At 39.7% G+C, this 20639-nt stretch overlaps 1 protein-coding gene across 1 annotated transcript in view; it reads right to left on the minus strand.

The window, feature by feature from the left end:
• Positions 1-20639, minus strand: part of IQGAP2 (IQ motif containing GTPase activating protein 2) — a 350336-nt gene that overhangs the window by 48673 nt on the left and 281024 nt on the right. The window contains 8 exon segments of the mRNA XM_011959360.1: positions 208-235; positions 1027-1251; positions 3964-4127; positions 7604-7753; positions 14345-14553; positions 17676-17745; positions 18391-18462; positions 19822-19905. Coding sequence (XP_011814750.1) covers positions 208-235; positions 1027-1251; positions 3964-4127; positions 7604-7753; positions 14345-14553; positions 17676-17745; positions 18391-18462; positions 19822-19905 — 1002 coding nt within the window.

Here is a 20639-nt window from a genome sequence, read left to right on the forward strand (position 1 = left end):
GTAGTCCCAGCTACTCAGGAGGCTGAGGCAGGAGAATGGCGTAAACCTGGGAGGCGGAGCTTGCAGTGAGCTGAGATCCGGCCACCGCACTCCAGCCTAGGCGACAGAGCGAGACTCCGTCTCAAAAAAAAAGCAAATGTTCATTACAGAAAAATAAAATCACATATAATCTAAAACAATACCAAAGCAGACAACCAATTTTCATACCTTAGGGCATAACTGTCCAAATCCTCCTCTATGCATGTATGGCTATGGGCCTCACGTGTTGATGAGTATAATGCAATTTGTGTATGTAGACATTCTATACAGATCCTGTGTGGTGTATGCAATGAGCATTCTTTGCCCAGAAAAATAGATCATTGCACCTAACTCCAACTGGAAAATATACCATGAACTTTTTCTGTGCCAAGAAATGTATATCTATACCACCATTCCAAATACTTATTCCATTATGTGCTATACCAACATTTATTTAACAAATCCCTCAATGCTAAATATTTTGACTTTTCCTGACTTTTTATTATTATAAATAGTACTGTGACAACCAGCCACATAATTACAAAATTCTCTGTGTACACTTTATTTCACAGACATCCTTTTACAGGAAACAAGAAGCTAGGATTGCTTAAATCTACAAACCACCACTCAGAATAAGCCAATCCAGCCTGGATTGTTAAACCTTACACAGTAAAGTTACTTGATTGGTAACTGTAAAGAAAGTATGTATTATCAGGTGAAGAGAGAGTCTGCACCATCTCTAGGTCGAGGTTTAGAAATACACAAAGAAAACAAACAAGGGAGAGAATTATGGAAGTTGTGGCATTGGGGATCACCTGGCTCTGAAATCTGAAAATACCTTTTAGTATCAAGATGTAATTTGCATGGATATGTTAAAGGGAGGTAACATGTTGGATTGACAATTGACTATGTACTGTTTGCCTAACAAAGTTTAAGGGTGTAAATAAATACACATGTGAAAATATCAAAAAACACAACAGAAGACCAACACCTTCCTGACTCTATTACCTGGCCTCTCCAGTCTGTGTTTCTAGTTGGTTCACCCAAGCCTTGTACACCTCTACAGGGTTCGTGTTGATAATCAGCGACTTGTCCTCGATGATCTCTTTCACCACTGCAGCCAGGAGTTGGCGCAGGGTGTTCTGTCCCCGGGCACCTCTATTGAAGCTGACGACCATCTTGATGACTGTAGGGTTACCAGTAACTATGTCCTGTACCTGGTCCACCTTCGATCTAAAAAAGCACAAGACAAAACAAAATGCTTTGCTTCTATGGATACAGTTTTTTTTTTTTTTTTTTTCTCTGTCACCCAGGCTAGAGTGCAGTGGTGTGATCTTGGTTCACTGCAACCTCCACTTCCCAGGTTCAAGCAATTCTCCTGCCTCAGCCTCCTGAGTAGCTGGGACTACAGGTGTCTGCCACCATATGCCTGGGGCTAATTTTTGTACTTTAAGATGGGGTTTCACCACGTTGGCCAGGCTGGTCTCGAACTCCTGATCTCAGGTGATCCGCCTGCCTTGGCCTCCCAACGTGCTGGAAATACAGACATGAGCCAAGGCACTGGGCCTGGATACAGTTTTAAACAATGTATCCTCCCTCTGGAAGGCAAGGACTTCATGGAATTATACTCTTCTTTATGAAAATCTAAGTTGGTGTGTTTCAAAAACAATCATTTATAAGGTGTATATTTCTTTTTTTCTTTTTGAGACAGAGTCTCACTCTATTGCCCAGGCTGGAGTGCAGTGGCGCGATCTTGGCTCACTGCAACCTCCTCCTCCAGGGTTCAAGCGATTCTCCTGTCTCAACCTCCTGAGTAGCTGGGATTACAGGCACGCGCCACCATGCCTAGCTAATTTTTGTATTTTCAGAGAGATGGAGTTTCACCATTGTTGGCCAGACTGTCCCAACTCTGACCTCAAATGATCTACCCGCCTTGGTCTCCCAAAGTGCTGGGATTACAGGCATGAGCCACTGTTCCCAGTCTATAAGGTGTATGTTTCTTAGATGAGCAACTTGAGGATCTGAAAATAAAGTCACAGCCTCAATTTCAATCTAGAAGGCAGGTATGAGCTGAAAATGGACCAGGACTAACAATACTGGGTGACATTGTACAAGTATCATGCCCCTGTAGTTATCAAATTTCAAAAACAACTTTCTTGATTGAATGAACTGTTTTCACTTTTTCAAATCCCACTCAAAGCTGCAATACAGCTTCTAGCCACATCAGATGGCTGAGAGAGCTTTTCTTGATTTATGGCTGCTGATTCTTTGGGCCTCTCTCCTCTCTTCCTTACCTTTCTCTTCTCCCTCTTGACCACTTTCTCTCTCTCTTCCACCTCCTTCCCCTTTAGAGCCTGACAGTGCCTGGTTCTTATCTTATCCAGTCATTCCTTTTTATTTCCTTTGCTGGCTCCTCTTCCCACCTTTAAATGCTATTTTTGTTTATTTTTTGACTAACTGTAGGTGCTTGTAAGGTGAATGAGGGTGAATCAATGCCCAAACAAAAGAATAACTGGTCTACCAGAGTCTAGCCAAAACCCACGTTCTCCCCTCAGACCTCATGTGCATGCACAGCTTCACCCGCCATCTCTCTGGGATCTATCTCCCTGAAGTCAGGAGTTCGAGATCAGCCTGGCCAACATGGGGAAACCTCTTCTCTACTAAAAATACAAAAATTAGCTGGGCGTGGTGGCGGGTGCCTGTAGTCCCAGCTACTCAGGAGGCGGAGGCAGGAGAATGGCATGAACCCAGGAGGCGGAGGTTGAAGTGAACTGAGATCATACCATTGCACTCCAGCTGGGGTGACAGAGACTTCGTCTTCAAAAAAAAGAAGAAGAAGAAGAAAAGAAGAAGAAGAAAAAGAAGAAGAAGAAAAAAGAAGAAAGAAGAAGAAAGAAGAAAGAAGAAAGAAGAAGAAAGAAGAAGAAGAAGAAGAAAAATAAAGATTTCACAGATCCCCAAAAAGCAAATAGAGCCTTAACAGCTGGGCCTTTACTCAGAGTCTCCCACAACCTGGCCCTACCCTATCTTTCAGGATTCATCTCCTGGTAGTTAGTAATTAAGTCACATTCTGGCTAGACTAATTTACTTTCCTTCTGGGACCTATGCCCATGCCGTTTCCACCACCATTGTGCCTTGTTTCCCTTTTCTATCTCTTCTCATAAAAATTGCAGCTATTCCTCAAGGTTTTGGGTCAAGCACCTCCTCTTCTACAAAATCTTTACTAGTCAACCTGGCTGGAATCTTTCCTCCTATCCTCTAACCTGATACATTGTGCATGTCCTTCATTTAGACGCGTCCTTCATTTAGTACTTACCACATTCCACTGCATAGCATTCCTATTGCTGATGAATCACATTTCTCATGGGCTTACAGAATCCGGAGGGCAGAGGTGCCTGGCTCCTGTGCTCCCAAAACCAATAGGAACTAGTATAACTTAAGGTTTCCACAAGTTACGAAGGCCACCTGAGCTAAGGACATTTCTCGTGCATGTTTCTCAGTCCACTCATTATAGCTACCTATACAATTTTTACATTAACTGAGTCAGAAAATAAATTAGCAAAAGTAGCTTAAGTTCTAGTAAGAAGGGAAGACTATTTAGGCAGAGACTGCACTCTGCATTCTCACCCATTAATGGCCTTACTACTCAGAATTTTAATTAAGTTAAATGTTTTCACTGACTTTCAATATACTACTGATTTTCAGTTGTTATAGACATACAAAATCAAAAGTTAATTTAACACTACAGAAAGTATCATTGGTGGGAGAAAATAGTACTTGAATATAGCTCTAATGATATAGAAGTATTCTCAAGAAACTTGATATATTTTAATATGTGGGAATAACTTGTATGAATTGAAAAATAATTTTAGTAAACCAAAGACAGCCACCACTAACAAAAGGATCTATTCATTGGTATTTTTACATACATATTTGTATACATACTTTATTTCTTCCTCCAGAGCAGTTTTAAAAAGCTTGAGAAGTAGATATTCTTCTCGCTGATTAGAGGCATAATTATATAGTGTGAAAATAACAGTATCCATAAATTTAGTGGACTTGTTCTGTGGCATCTGGAAAATCAGCTTAGCCAAGTATAAAGGGTTGGTCTAGAAGGAAAGAAGGAAAAAGAAAACAAAAAAATCCCACAAAACAATAAGTTAATATATTATTAAAGCACAAAGCAATATCTGATTCCCTGTCTTCAATGTCTTAATGTCACTAAAAGCATATAGATGAGTATATAAAATAATTTTTATGTGCCAGGTACTCATCTCTATGCTATTAGTATATAGTATAACTTTCTACTATAGTTTCCTTTAGACTGATATAACTTTCTACTTTAGCTTCCTACCGTATATTAATATTTAAAAATATTAATATCAAATATTAATTACTTAATATTATTCATATCATACTATAGGAAGCTATACACACTATATGATACACTTAACATATTATATCTACTTTTCACTGTTGACCTTTTTGAGCCACATATTAATATTACGCAGAAGACAGGGTGGGTAGCCAACAGAATCTGGTGTCCAAAGACAATGGCAAAGCTTGGGCATGGTGGCTCGCACCTACAATTCCAGTGGTTTGAGAGACAGAGGCAGAAGGATAGCTTGAGCCCAGGAGTTCGAGAAAAGCCTGGGCAACATGGACAGGACCTGCCTCTAGAAAAAAGTAAAAATAAATTAGCCAGGCATGGTGGTGCATGCATGTAGTCCTTGCTACTCAAGAGGCTGAAGTTGGGAGGATCATTTCAGCCCAGTATTTCAAGGCTGCAGTGAGCCGTGATCATACCACTGTATTTCGGCCTAGACAACACAAACTCTGCATCTTAAAAAAAAAAAAAAAAAAAAAAAAAAAGTGGACTAAGGGCCCAGCTATATAGACTGGCCTAGAAGGATTGATGGATGAGTAGAAGGAAATGCATACTATCTTGTCAGACTGGAAAGAACAAGAAAAGAATACATGTACAATGTGGAAACAGCAAAATGGCCACAATGTTCTACACAGAGTGAGAAGGGGGAGTGAGGTAGGGAGGTTGAAGAGAGGGGTGAAGGTCAGGACAGTTGATAAGGGAAGTGCCAGAAGACCATGAGCAAAAAATAACAAAGAACTTAAAATGGACGTGGAACCCTGCGGGTTCTGATGAGGATGGACCCGTTGGATACAGAACCAGCCTTCATGGTGATGTGGCTTTTCTCCAGCAGCTACACCTACCAGGTAGAAGTTCAAAGAGAACGACAGTATTCAGGTTACAGAGGAAAGTATGTTCAAAGAGAAATTTAATACTCCTAATCTTCATCTTCTTTCTGACAAGAGAAGAAAATTTTTCTATACTTGAAAACTAGGATTCATCTAATATACTCAAGCAGTTTGGGCAGCTTTTAAGAAACCTCAAATTCTGGTTTACTTTACCACTTAGGTTTACTTTTAAGTTCATAATGATTGGTTGAAATTTTATAAATAAGCAGCTCAGTACTTTTTCTTGACAGCTCTGTAGTGACTCTTTTTCAATGTGAAGTATATAGGAATTAGGAGAAAGGAAACTTACTCTAGGACTAAATAAAGATGCCTACTCACCATTCCTCCTAAGGTCACCCAAAATTTTTAAATTTAGTTTCACACTGAAGAGACAAATCCCCCAAAAACCTATATACTAGCTGACCTGTGGCTTTGGTTAAGAATTTTTGCTACGTCGGGTGTGGTGTCTCATGCCTGGAATCCTAGTGCTTTAAGAGGCTGAGGTGGGGGGATCACTTGAGCTCAGGTGTTTGAGATCAGCCTGGGCAACATGGAAAAACCCTGTCTCTACAAAAAAACACGAAAAAATTAGCCAGCCATTGTGGCATATGTCTGTAGTCCCAGCTACTCAGGAGGCCAAGGTGGGAGGATTGCTTGAGCCCAGGAGATGAAGGCTGCAGAGAGCTGTGGTTGCTCCCCTGCACTCCTGCCTGGGCGAAATAGACTTTATCTCTACAAAAAAAGAAGTCTTGCTAAAGTGTAACCTGCGGGCTGAAGGAATCCAGGCCATTTGCTTTTCTATAATTTCTTCAGTGATAATGGGCTAATGTCTCAAAAGAAGAGAAGGAGAAGAAAAATATATGATTTCAACAGGGATTTCACTTGATACAACTGAATGGTTGCACTCTTTGGTTGTACATTTTGGATTGTTTGTGGATAAAGTTTGGTGGGATTATTCTAAACATGCTCCTGTGCTTTTTCTTCTTCCCAAATGCCTCCATTTATATAATAAACAATGCAAGTCTTAGGTCAATGACTAGATTTTGACTTATGAAAAATTCTGTCAAATTGAGAAAACTAAATTCTACAGAATCTTCAATACGCTTGAAATTTCATGGATATAAAAAATGATAAGTGCCTAAGATTAACTTTCAAACTGGTAGTTGACTACTAAATTAGGCAGACCAACATCCTTTCCTGCTTAAAGTGAGCCCCCTTTCTTTCTAAGTTTGCTGGCGTGAAACAGTGGGTTCCACAGACAATTCTAAGTACTGTTAACCTTTTCCTTCTGTACTGCCATGTGGTGGCCACTTGTGTGAATATGTTTATATGTTTGAAGATATTCTCCAATCTCTTATTCTAAGTAGAGAAATTTCAAACCTACCAAAATTAACATCGTGTTTCTCCATGAGATTCGCCACACCTCTTATTTATGGTTTGTGTAATGTGCTCTCTATACATCTACAGACAGTGACATCCTCAAAGAAAGATCTAAGCATCTCCAGGCTTTGAAGGAATTCCAACAGTGGCCCCACTCTGAGAGACATCTGACTCTTCCAAGGGAGAACTATGGAGCCACCTCTTTGGGGAAACTTTTCCTGCTAAAGAGGATGCTTGTTTATTTCTACCGCTATCATGCAGTTTCCTTTGTGACTAGCTGTATGTGCTAGTAGGCCTGACAGGCTGAATCAATGGTCAAACAAAACAGTAAGTGATTCATCAAAGTCCAGCCATAACCAGTCAAACTTACTAGTTCTCACCATCACTCAGGAAGCAATGGAAAATTACTATTCATTTAGATCACAGTAACGCCATGAAAATAATAAAAGAAAAAAGAAATACTGTTTTGAAATCCCAAACCCTCTGGCTCTTTCCCCCACAGAAGGGGAGACTGGTTCTGGTAAATATCTGGTTTTCACATACAGTTATTTTAACTTTTTCATGGATGACTGTACCTGTTTTTGTTTTGTTATTATCAGATTTATATTGTTTCTGCAGGTAACCGTAGTATAATATTGTGAAGAGCATGGGCTCTGAAGCCAAACTGCCGGCATTTCAAAACCCTTGCTTTATCATTTACTGACTGTGTCTCAGTTTTCTCATCTGTAATGCAGGAATAACAATAGTACTCATTCTCTCGCGGCTCCCAGGGTTACGGTAAGAATTAAATGAGAGAATGTATGTAAAGCACCAACAATAGCCTTGGTACTTAGTAGATGCTCAAAACAGGGATGCTATTATAGCTGAAGCATGATAAAAGACTCCCTGTAAGCCACAGACATGTAACATAGTAGTACTCCCAAACTCAGAGTGAAAGATAAATTGCTCTCACCTGTAAAAGGTAAAACAGTTGCTGATATGTTTCTAGTGTTTTTCTCCTCTCCTTACTCAAACTTTTTATTCCTTGGTTGTCGGTGTTATTCAGTATTTCCATTTCTCCTCCTTTTTTCTTATTCAGCTTTTTACTGTGTGAAATTACATCCTGTAAAAAATTTGATGAGATTACTGCTTTTCAATTCTTGTACTCTTTTCCTCCTCCCTTCACATACAGGGTTGAAACACAAGTCATTGGAAATACAGGCATACCTCATTGTATTGTGCATTGCTTTATTGTGCTTCACAGATATTGCATTTTTTTTTTTTTCAAATTGAAGATTTGTGCAATCCTGCATTGAACATCCCTGTTGTCACCATTTTTTCCAATAGCATGTACTTACTTTGTGTCTCTGTGTCACATTTTGATAATTCTTGTAACACATAGAACTTTTTCATTATTATACTATCTGTTATGGGGCACTGTTATCAGTGATCCTTTTTTTTTTTTTTGAAATGGAGTCTCTCTCTGTCACCCAGGCTGGAGTGCAGTGGTGCAACCTCAGCACACTGCAACCTCCGCTTGCCAGGTTCAAGTGATTCTCCTGCCTCAGCCTCCTGAGTAGCTGGGATTACAGGCATCTGCCACCACGCCTGGCTAATTTTTGTATTTTTAGTAGAGATGGGGTTTCACCATGTTGACCAGGCTGGTCTCGATCTCCTGCCTTCTTGATCCACCTGCCTCTGCCTTCCAAAGTGCTGGGATTACAGGCGTGAGCACCCGGCCTATCGGGGATCTTTGATGTTACTATTGTAATTGTTTTAGGGTTCCACAAACCATGCCCATATAACTTAAGCAGCAGTTCTGACTGCTTCACCAACTTTCCTTTTTCTCTTCTCTCCTTGGGCGCCCTATTCCCTGAGACAGGACGATATTAAAATTAGGTTAATAACCATACGATGGCCTTGAAATGTTCAAGTGAAATTTACACATCTTTCACTTTAAATGAAAAGCTAGAAATGATTAAGCTTAGTGAAGAAGTTATATCAAAAGATTATATCAAAAGATAGGCTAGGCCTAAAGCTAGGCCTCTTGCACCAAATAGCCAAGTTGTGAATGCAAAGAAAAATTTCTTGAAAGAAATAAAAAATGCTACTTCAGTGAAAACATGAAAGATTAAAAAAACCAAAATGGCCCTATTGCTGATATGGAGAAAGTCTGAGTGGTATGGATAGAAGATTAAACCAGCATAATATTCCTTTAAGCCAAAGCCTAATCCAAAGCAAGGCCCTAACTTTCTTCAATTCTATGAAGCCTTAGACAAGCCAGGAAGCTTTGGAAGAAAAGTTGAAAGTGGGCCAAGTGTGGTGGCTCATGCCTGTGATCCCAGCACTTCGGAAGGCCAAGATGGGAGGATGGCTTCATGCCAGGAGTTTGAGATCAACCTGGGTAACAGAGCAAGACCCCATCTGCACAAACAAATTTTAAAAATAAGCCCAGTGTGGTGGCTCATGCTTGTGGTACTAGCTACTCAGAAGTCTGAGACCCGCAGTAAGAAATACATTTTCCATCTTTTATTGGTGAACACACATACACCCTCTCTCTTACTAATGGTGCATGCTGATATTTTCTACTTGCTTTTATTCTATTCCACTTTTAAAGATTACTCATTGTGACACACTAAATTGATTTCATGACCCTAATGGCACATGACTCATATTTGAAAGTTGCTGTTCCAGAACACCTCCCCTGTCACTTGGCATTAGTTTACTGTCCCAGAGTAAGTGACAAGAAAGTTGCTTTTCCTAAAACTTCTTCCAAATTTTTGACTGAGTTCTTAGCCGGACCTCTACATGAGGACTCTACTTGCGCATCAGGAATGCTGGGCCAGTATCCTTAGAGGGGCACTATGGTCAGTGTGGACAACAGCGTTTTGCTCTGCATGCACTACTGGCATCTGTCACCCTGGCTCCTTCCCACCAAATACCAGCAGGGACCCCTAGTCATTTTCACAGCCGACATGTGCCCGCCCTCACTTCCAATTGCCACTGGGGATAAGAACCACCATCAGGTCTTGCCTAAAGGGTAAGCTCTAAATATGTTTACTTCCTGGCACCCCATTCTCCCATGCTGGGGTCAGCCTATTGAGCAGCTGGGGAAGCTCTCGAATAAGACAGTTCCATGTGGCTACATCCATTGCCTTCCAGGTCTATGATTTTATTCTTTCTCATTCTCATCTCAGAGAGAGGCAGCCTTGACTTACCCACTTACTTCTGTCACCCCAGTTGCTTTTATAGGGAAAGGGGAGAGGGGAGTTGATTTACATTCCCATAACATTTTTTAAAAAGCAACATTTCCCCCTTGTTTTACCAATATATAAAATGTATTCAGTTCAAAGAAAGGAATTGTAGTTACCACCAGATAGAGGTCAAGGGGGAATCTAGGCAGGTGGCTGTCTGATAATCCTTATCTATAAGAAGTCCTAAGACATCACTAGAATAAATGTGGCTTACAGTGCCAGTTAATCCACATTTTTCCTCTTCAGATAGCTGGTGATGTAAATCATTCAACTCCCTCAAATACACAGAATAAATCTATTACCTTGATTTTAAATATATGGCAGGAAAACAAGTCTTGTTACCTATAATCCCCCCCTTTTCCCTCCCAAGTGTGTTTTCAGTGGAGGTCACTCTAGAAACTGGGGGCTTTTTGTTTTGTTGCAGACTTCATCTTCTGGTTAATGGTTTTTGCCATATACAGAAGAGAGGATGGGGTGGTGAGCAAGATCTGGGGCAGATCTAAACTCCTCTGCATTAAAAACAGAGAGAGTTGGTGAAGGCAGGACAGGGAGAGGAATGGAGGGAGGGAAGCAGCGGAGGAATGCTGAACCCAGAAAGGGGAAGAGAGGGCGGGCCGGTGGCTGTGCCGATGGAACAGCGCCTGTCTGCTGGAGCTCCAAGGGCAGAGCCGGGTACAGCAACCAGGATAGCCCCTCTGCCTTCTCCCTGTGAGGTTCTGACTTGCTCATGAATGTGCTTGGGTGAATGGAGGTTTGCTTTGGGAAGCTTGAAAATGGACACAAGAGCCAACCTAGACAAGGATAACAAACAGAGCGGTTACTTTTTATTCATCACAACTCACTTTTCCTGATTCTTAATCAATATCGAACACTGGAGGAATACCGTGGTTTGAAAGAGGAACTGTATTTGGCTTGTTCATGATAGTTCCACATCTCAATACTGCCCTTTTCCCACCACCTTTCCCCTTTTCCTGATAAGGGGATACCTGCAGGCTGGTAGTATGCTATGATATAAACATTTTTGTAGAAAGTGTGGGCTAGTATGAAGGGCTTGGGCTTGGGTGTCCTAAAGATATGGATATCTGCAGAGTATAATTAGCTTGGTAAACTTGCACAGGTTAACCTAAGCTTCAGTTTCCTCATCTATAGAGTGACTATAATAACAGCAATTTTACTGAGTTGCTGTGAAGATTAAAAATGTATGTAGGCCGGGTGCGGTGGCTCACGTCTGTAATCCCAGCACTTTGGGAGGCCGAGGCGGGCGGATCACAAGGTCAGGAGATCGAGACCATGGTGAAACCCCGTCTCTACTAAAAATACAAAAAATTAGCCGGGCGCGGTGGCGGGCGCCTGTAGTCCCAGCTACTCAGGAGGCTGAGGCAGGAGAATGGTGTGAACCCGGGAGGCGGAGCTTGCAGTGAGCCGAGATGGCTCCACTGCACTCCAGCCTGGGAGACAGAGCGAGACTCCGCCTCAAAAAAAAAAAAAAAAAATGTAAATCATCTATTACATTTTCCAAGGAAGAAAACACACTCACAGAGAGGTTAAGAAACATGCTCAAGGTCACATGTTAATATAAGCAGTGAAGTAGTATAAGTAAGCATTAATAGTTACAAATCTCAATTCTGAGTTTCAGGTAGTACTGGCCTGCAAATCTGGGCTCGTAGATGATACATCACACTTATGAATGGGAATTTTAGTGCTAGTTTTAGATTAGCTTTAGTCTCTTAATTTAGGCTTTCCTTCCAGCTAGGTTGACCTATAGTTTTTGTTTTTTTTTTTTTTTTTTTGGCTCCCGTGCCTCCAGGAAACCTCTATTTCAGTTGCTTTGTCTTCTTTCTCCAAACTATTCTTTTTGCCTAAAATCAATATTAGTCACTTCACTAACCTACAGATTTTGAGGTTTTTAGGAGGAATGCTGATTTTTAAAAGAACTATGAAAAATGTTAAGGTTACTAGCAAGAGCTAGCATTGTTCTGTAAGAACAAAGCCATTTCCCTTTACAATCTCTCTTTCCTCACTAAACACACACTCATTGTTAAAAATAAAAAGGTGTGGGAAGGAGGGGGAGGAGATAAACTTAACTATCACACAAAGAAAAATCACTTAACTTCTTTCTCCGTCTGGCTTATTATTATTTTTTGATAATATAAGAAATCATACTACCTTAGGCACTATTTTCTCCTCTACTAAATCGCAAACCTTTCCTCCTGCTTTAAAAGTATCAAAACCATTATTTTTAGTAGTTATACAACATCTACATTAAACTAATTATATCATCCTCTATTGTTTTGGCCTTCAGGTCGTTTCCCACTTTTTCACTACTACAAATAAAGCTTCAACTGCTCTGTTCTTTTATCACTACAAATGTTCTGTCAATGATAAGGCTAACAGCTGCATATTTAATAATCATTAGTTTAATCACTAAAAAATGTTGGATACATATTTGGTGTTTGCAAATATGTTGAAAAACTTCACAATGTTATCTATTAGTGATAAGTGGCTTTAAAAAAACCCCCACAAAACTCAAGCATTCATGAAAATCTGATAACTTGCCATGATTGTGTTTCCAAAAGATACATATTATTTAAACTATGTACTGATTTGCAACTAAGCCTTTATTTTAAAAGGCAAGACATTTCCTGTTTATGATTTTATGGTGATAGGGTGAAATAGCAGTTTAAGGCTATAAAAAGCATTCTCTAAAAAACCTTCTGGAATATATTACACTTTAAAAGTTCTCATGTATGTCAAACAATACAAATACATTATTTTTTAAAAAGTACTATTGTTTTTCTGGATAAAATAATAAAAGTAGTTTTATTCCTAAATATTTAGAAGAGATGATCACTTGTGTTTATAAAATGATGTTTTTCTTATTTTCTCCTCCACAATTGCCCTGGTGTCTTTATGAGGTCTGGAGGACCAGCCTGGGGCATTCACATGCCCACGTAACTGGCAGCCTCCTGTGGCTGCTCATCTCCCAGCTGTCCAGAACACTTGCTTGGTTGCTGGCCACTGGAGCTCCACCTATGAGCCACTGTAGCCTTCTCAGAGTTTCCAGAAGGTCAGTTTCCCTTTTTGACCTATCAGTTTTCTGAAAACTGATGTGGCACATAGGAAGGGAACAGGGACGGGGAGAGAGGTCTTATCCTAGGCATCTGTTCTTGGGTAAAAATGATGCTTTTTACACTTTTTTTTGAGCCTTGATATTGGCAGGTTTCACACAGATGTGAAGTCACACCGTGATTTATTTAGAAGTTATCAATGGGGGCAGTGTGACTCTGTACATATTTTGGAAATACGTGGGGATGTTTTTTAATATCTTAACAATTGAAGGGCACTCCTGCTTTATAGAGAGCAGGGATTGGGGATGAGAGGTGCTCTGTGATCTGGCGATTTGTGGGATGGTCCTGTGTAAACAACTGCCCTACACCTTCCATGACAGAACTTTTGAATATCTTACTGGTCATTTATGTAGGTCAAGATTCTGTTTGTAATTATCTAAGCCTAGAATCTAATTGTTTTACGTAGATGTGTAATATATTTTCTCCACACAAAATCTAGGATTTTCTAGAATTGCAACTGCTGTGTAAACTGGGTGGAGACTACACTTGGCTAATGCTGAACTTTACAAATAGTTGTTCTCCATTTTGGAAAATGAGGTCCTGCCAGCTCTACCACTTCTCCACGTCAGTTGCCACTGAAGCCCTCACAATCTGTAGCTGTTCTGTGAAGAAGTCCACACCCCGGGTAACTGTATCATGTCTTCCAGTGTCATCAGGCATATACATTTTCTCAATAACATGTGTGCTTTTATTAACAATTACTCTTTAAATTTCTCTTTTGTATTCATATAAAGGCCCTAGTCTTATTCTGAAGGTATATACATCAGTACATTTTATCACATAGATTTCATTTCAGAATAAGGAAGCCTTACAAAATGTTATAAATGGGGAGGCATAAAATTTTACAGACTGGAGAACCACTAATTTATAATAAAAACGATAAAAACTTATCGTAGATTCCAAATGAACTTAGCTAGACCAAAGTGTCACGAACATATATAACCACAAACAACATGTTTCAGTCAACAGTGGACCTCACATAAGACATTAGTTCTATAAGATTATAGTACAATATTTTCACTGTATTTTTTCTATGTTGAGCTATGTTTAGACACACAAATACTTACCATTGTGTTACAATTGCCTGCAGTATTAGTACAGTCACAAGCTGTACAGGTGTGTAGCCCAGGAGCAGTAGGCTTTACCATATAGCCTAGGTGTGTAGTAGACTCTACCATCTATGTTTAGGTAAGTGTTCTATGATGTTTGCATCAGGATGAAATCACCTAATGCTACATTTCTGAGAACGTATCTCTGTCATTAAGTGACTCTTGACTGTATGTAGGCATCTTCCCTCTTCTGGGAGCTGACAGTCCCAAAAACCCCACTGACCTCTAGTGTGATCCTGTTCTTCACCAGGAGTCCAATCTTGATGTCCATCAGGTTCAGGTCTTTTTCCAGCTGTTGATTGGCCCTGATCTTGGTCACTACTTCTTCCCTTAATCGTGCAACCTCTAGTTCCTCCTGGAAATCCAAATCACTTTGGTCCAACAGGTATACAAATTTGCGAATTACTGTTAATGGTGGGTTTTCAGAGCCAACTGCAGTGACAGGAACAGGTATACTTTAATTAGGAAAGCTTGGAATGATTATCAACAGGAAAGAAACAAGGTCTTAAACAATTACTAGAAAAATATACCAATGAAAGTACTTGGTCTAGGGTGAGAATCATTCTACCCACCCCCACACAATTTAAAATCTGGACAAGGAAACTGATCAATAAATAAATGAACAAAACAGGTATCTGGCCCCACTCTTTTCTAGTTATCAACTCCCCTTTTCTCCCTTTTATCAGCTCTCTCTCACACTGTTCCCTGGACTCATGAACTAAGAAGATAGTACTATCTGTGCCTCCTTCCTCAGGAACCTGGGAAAGAAAGTTAATATAAGTTACCTTGACCCTGAGACCTTGTGCTAGAGCTAGATAAGTGACTTACATTCTTGCTGCAGGAAGCAGAAAGTGGTTTCTCCCAACCCAAAGGATCTTTGGGAAGGAGCCGGAAGTAGGCGAAAGCTGAATTAGAAAAGGGCCATGAAGGGAGGGAGGACTGTAAAAGCCAAACAGGAACCAACAGAACGATAAGTGAAACGAATGTTCTACTCAGCTGAAATAAAAAGATTTTAGAAATTGAAACTTGGCCCTTGTTCTTTGAGCACCAGCCAAGGGAGGGTGCTCAGAATCTATGGGTCAGCCCCTGTTATTGAGAGGGACATTCTCACATAAACTCAAAAAGGGTTTTCCCCTTAGTACCTGGAATTTTAGGCTTTGATTTCCTGGCACTCTGACTCTTGGAAAACATTTTAACATGCTTAGGGAGATAAGATCTGGGTAAACTGTAAGAATAAATCATCTGGTCCATTGAGGACGAATGATTAGACCCAATACTAGAGAGATGACTTGCAAGAGCTAGTCCAGTCATGGCCATCTCAACAGCTGCCCTCCTTTACACCTAGGCCCTTGACAGTCTTCCTTTGACTTCCACCTTAGTTCTGTGGTGTTTTGACACTAAAGGAGTAAGAAAACCAACACCACAAACAACTGCATAAACCCAGCATGGAAAACCAAATCTATAGTCAGGTATGTTATTTTACCACTGCTGATGGCCTTTATTGGAGAATTTTCCTTGGATCACTGGACCCTTTATTTCCTGACCACTGAAGCACATCAATTTATTTTCCTTCCATTTCCAGCAAAGATGCTGCCACTGACATGACCACTTCAGGGAAGGCCTTAGCAATGCACCACAGCTCATCCATGCAGCCAAGTTGGGGGAACATGAGCCCTCCCACCGTGGCCAGAGTTGATGGCTGCTTCTCCCTCCCGCTAAGGGTTATATCTCTTCATATGTACTAACAGTCCCATCGGAAAACGACTAAATTTTAGCTTTACTGATTGTTATGGCCTGAATTTATTATTTCCTCTATCAATACTAGGCTTTTTGCCATCTTCATCTGAGAATGACTTTGTGGTACAGGTATTTTCATTTCAGGAAATCAGACCCCTTTACAGTCTGCACCTACAAGTGACCACATCTTAGTTCCAGCAACTTTCAAGCTGGAATGCATTCAGTGACATTCCAGAGAAAAAGGGTGAGAACAGATGATAACAAACTTAGAAAAGTTTTGGTTACCATAAACTTTTTTTGGTTACCATAAAAGCACCCAATTTGCTGAAGCCCAGAGAAGCTTAGATCTAACTCACTCACCGAGATGGTTTCTCTATTTACCTTTTATGTCCCTATATAAAATTGCCTAGATTTTAAAATTGGAATTTGTGCTTGTAATGAAAAAGTAAACAAATAAAAAACACCACTGTAACTGCTTAAAAAAAAACATGTTACCTTGAATGAAATGAAAATTAGCCTGTGTTCATTTGGAAAATTTACTTTGAACTCATCTTTCATATATAAAAGCAATAGCAAACATATTTTAGTGTCAGGGCTCAGAAAAGGAAAAATCCTGTTTAGCCTTCTTTAAAAAAAATTCAAAACAACAACAACACATCTACCAGCTGAGAGGTGAGCTGGAATCTAGTGGAATGAGACATTATTCAGTAGATTCTGCAGGCTGGAGGCAGAGTGAGGACTTCAAGCGTCTCTAGATTTTCCTTAACAAGTACCAGGGAAGATCTTTCTTGAGCCATATACTTCATCCCTTAATTCAGACAAACTTTAGACAATAAAAGGTGCTGGCTAAACTTACTAGGCACTGTAAGTACTAATAAATTTATCAGCAAGCTTTCCTTGACTGTGCATGTTCCTGTGATAATTAGAATGGAAAAATTGAATATATGAAGAATCAACTTATGATGTAAAAAAACAAAATACCAAACATAGGCAAAGTTGGGACTGTAAGGAGATAGCACAAAATGTGATTGTTATTTTTTGGTGAATTTTATTTTGCTATTTTCAAACTTTCTACACATTTTTATTAAAAACCTTAATCTGTAATCCCAGCACTTTGGGAGGCCGAGATAGGTGAATCATGAGGTCAGGGGTTGAAGACCAGCCTGACACACATGGTGAAACCCCGTCTCTACTAAAAATACAAAATATTAGCTGGGTGTGGTGGCTTGTGCCTTTAATCCCAGCTACTCAGGAGGCTGAGGCAGGAGAACCGCTTGAACTGGGGAGGTAGAGGTTGCAGTGAGCCAAGATTGTGCCACTGCACTCCAGCCTGGGCGACAGTGTGAGACTCTGTCTCAAAACAAAAACAAACAAACAAAAATTAAAAATTATTCTGTGAAAATTTCAGAATGAAATTGCAGGAAGATGTTTGCAGTTGTCATTTTTGGGAGATGAGACTATGTCTAACAAATAAAACAATGTAAATGTAAAGTTATTTTCTGGCTCTTTTGCATTAGATTTTTGACTCTAGCTTAGATTGAAAAAAAATTCAGCATTTACGCCAACTCCATTCTCTTTGAAGAAGAAATTATACCATGTGGCTGATCCTTTCCATTTAATAGGAAGGCTCATTTCCTGTCACCAAGTGTTCCTCTGTGTACTGGTTTAGAACCTGGGGCCTGATATGATCAAAATCTACTGGAAACAATGGGTATCCTCTGTTCTTAGAGCAACCTCTGAAGTGACCAATATGGACCAATATGTCCTTGCCTAGTTTATAAAAAATCCTTGCTTTGTTTCAGAAAGCTCTCACTTACCCAGTGTTTTGTAGTCATCTCTAGCTTTGTTCGCTCTCAGCAGTGACTGTATTTTCACAATTTCATTATTCTGCAAAAGATTGAGACAAGTCTTGATCTCCCAGTGTCCCACCTACTCCATTATTTTTGAATTTAGAACATTTAAGAACTGTTAGTATTTAAGAACTGACACTACTTAGAACTGACAGTATTTCAATGTGATGTATTCAACGTTTATTTTTCCATTTTCTTTGAAGAAGAGGTCAGATAAGTTAACTAAAAGTACAAACAAGACTGTAGGGGAACTGCTTAGACAAAGAGATCTAAAAGGGGAAAATAATTTTAGCACAGAACTTAGATGATCCAATCTATGTTCCCGTATCTCTTCTTTAAAGATTCAGGAAAAGAATCCCTCCCGGGGGCTTCTATTTAAAGTAAGCAGTTAGCAGTTGAAAAAACTACATATGCAATACTGGAAAATATTTCTCTAGAGTCTTCTCTCTTTGGTGTTACTAGCCTACAGTTTTCCCCTCACCTATTTTCTATTGAGTCCTCAACATGATTTCTGAATGAAAACAGTAAGCCTCCAAATATTATCATATGAAGTTCTAAGATCCATTCTTCCCTAAGTGTTCTTGTCCACCATTCAACAAAAATCATTCAATGCTAACATTCAATAAAGCATTAATTTAGTTCATTATCAACCTGGATGAAATCCCACAGGCATTTTTCTTACATGATCTCTGAAATACTGTAGTCTTGAAAGATAGCTCTTTCTTGCAGTTGCCATTCGGAACCAGGACTGAATCTAAAAAGTTTAAAAAAATAGAAAAGAACAACAAAAAATAAAGAGAAAAGTCAAAGTAATCACCAAACAACCTGTAATACAGTTTCGTGTAGTTTTTCTAAAAACAATGATACTTGATAAGGAAAAAAAGCAGCCCACTAAATAATCAATCTTTCACAGATGTTGCTTAAGGGGTTCAAAACACCTTACATGTTACTTTTAATTTCACCTCCTTAATACGAGAGAGGTGGGGAGAATAATTTAACTTTGTACTATTTTACCTTAATCTCAGTAAATAAAAGCCAGAAGGATGAGGCGTTTTGCTGAGAGTTGCAATGAGTCAGGAAATCAAGTAAACTAAGTCTAGAGTTTCTTCTATCATCCCTTTAAATGCATTCAATATCCTTTAAGTTTTTATGCGAAAACACTGAAGAGGTCTCATGAGGGACCAATTGCTACCAATAGTTTTTGAGAGAATAGGTATATGTTCCATAGGATGCTATTTCATCAAGGAGCTACTGCACAATGGATCTGGGTCACGTTATTCTCTGCCTTCACAGTTTAAAACTTTTTTTTTAATTTGTTTTTATTTATTATTATTTTTAAAAATACAAATGAGGTCCCCCTATGTTACCCAGGCTGGTCTTGAACTCCTGGGCTCAAGCGATCCTCCCACCTCGGCCTCCCAAAGTGCTGGGATTACAGGTGTGAGCCACTAAGCCTGGCCTAAAAGATCTTTAAACTAATCTGATTCTACTTTCCAGCTCCATTGCTTCCACTCTCATCTGGATTTCCAAGCTGGAGACTTGTAGATCTCCAAGTTGTAGATTTCCAAGTTGATTTTTGTCCAGTCCTCTGGCTTTCAGATCCATGAGAAAGGACACCACAGTACCCTTTCTTCCTCACCCAGAGCTATTCACCTGAGTGAAAGGCTGGGTTCGACTAATTCAACTCCCAAATATAGGCCTTAAATTAGCTCTACTTCCTTTAATCATTGGTTTTGTTCTGTTATATCTGAGCATTCTAAATATGCGTAAGCAAATGTGGAAAGAGAAACATGAAATAAAGCTGAGTTCTACCTAGAGTTTAAATAATCAATTTGAACTTTCTAGACAAAGAGAATTTATTAGTCACAGAACACTTTCACTTGTGATTCTCATAACCACTCATAAAGGACTTCAGGTTTTATAGTAGTTTAACTAACCTGCTTGAAAAATGATGAGGTAAATGAACAGCGGAGCTGGGATTCAAATCCAGTACTGCCTTCTGACTTCAAGGCTCACACATACCCTCCCTTTCTGTAGCTGTCTTTCAGATTAAACGTGAAACGAGGGGAAACGTTTAAGCCAAGCACTTGGTATGGTAGGAAAGGGTATTTACCTTCACAATAGAATCAGCATTATCAATGAACGTTTGCCGCCTGTGCATATACTCCTTCCGTTGTTTATATCCTTTCCAAAAAGCCTAAGGAAAAGAGTGGGTTATAGAATTATTTACCAGCAAGTTTCTCAGTTTATATAGGAAGTGCAAGAGCAGAGCACATCTCAGGTCGCATGGAGCTGGGGCACTGTCAGGGACCCTCCCTTCAAATCTCATCTGGACACCCTCTCTGGGTGCAGCCAGTTAACCACGGCACAGCACATCAGCTCACAGCTGAGACTTGTTCTAAGCTTAGGACAGCACAGCAGGGGTCATAAATTACATGGAGAAGCACAGTTCCTGCTGGAAAGCTTAACTTTACCAAGGCCCTGGGTGACAAGAAGGAATAATAAAATGGAATTTCTCCAAAACCCATAAACAGTATTAAGTAGGTGCTACTGGTATTTGATAACAACAAAAAATGCTTGGAAATAATGCCTAATATTAAGTATCTTTACCACAACCAGTGGCCCCCTGTGGCCCCGACTAGAAAGGAGGATGCTCTACCAACTTGGGGCCCTGAATTCCTTGGATCCCTGAAAACACTGGTGCTGCAACTGACCATCATTTCAGATGCTCCCACATAAGGTTAAACAATGCTTCATCAACACAGCTTTACCTGATTATCACCATTAAGAAGAAGTTTTACAGGAAACACAAAAACCAGACACAAACTAGTATCTTTAGAAGAATTAAATTCATAACTGTTATCAGTTTATTCCAATTCATTTATGAGCATCTTTTTATTGAAACATCTTTGTAACTCACCCCAATTCTGA

Source organism: Colobus angolensis, unplaced genomic scaffold, assembly GCF_000951035.1.
Source record: "Colobus angolensis palliatus isolate OR3802 unplaced genomic scaffold, Cang.pa_1.0 Scaffold49, whole genome shotgun sequence".
Classification (NCBI taxonomy): Eukaryota; Metazoa; Chordata; class Mammalia; order Primates; family Cercopithecidae; genus Colobus; species Colobus angolensis.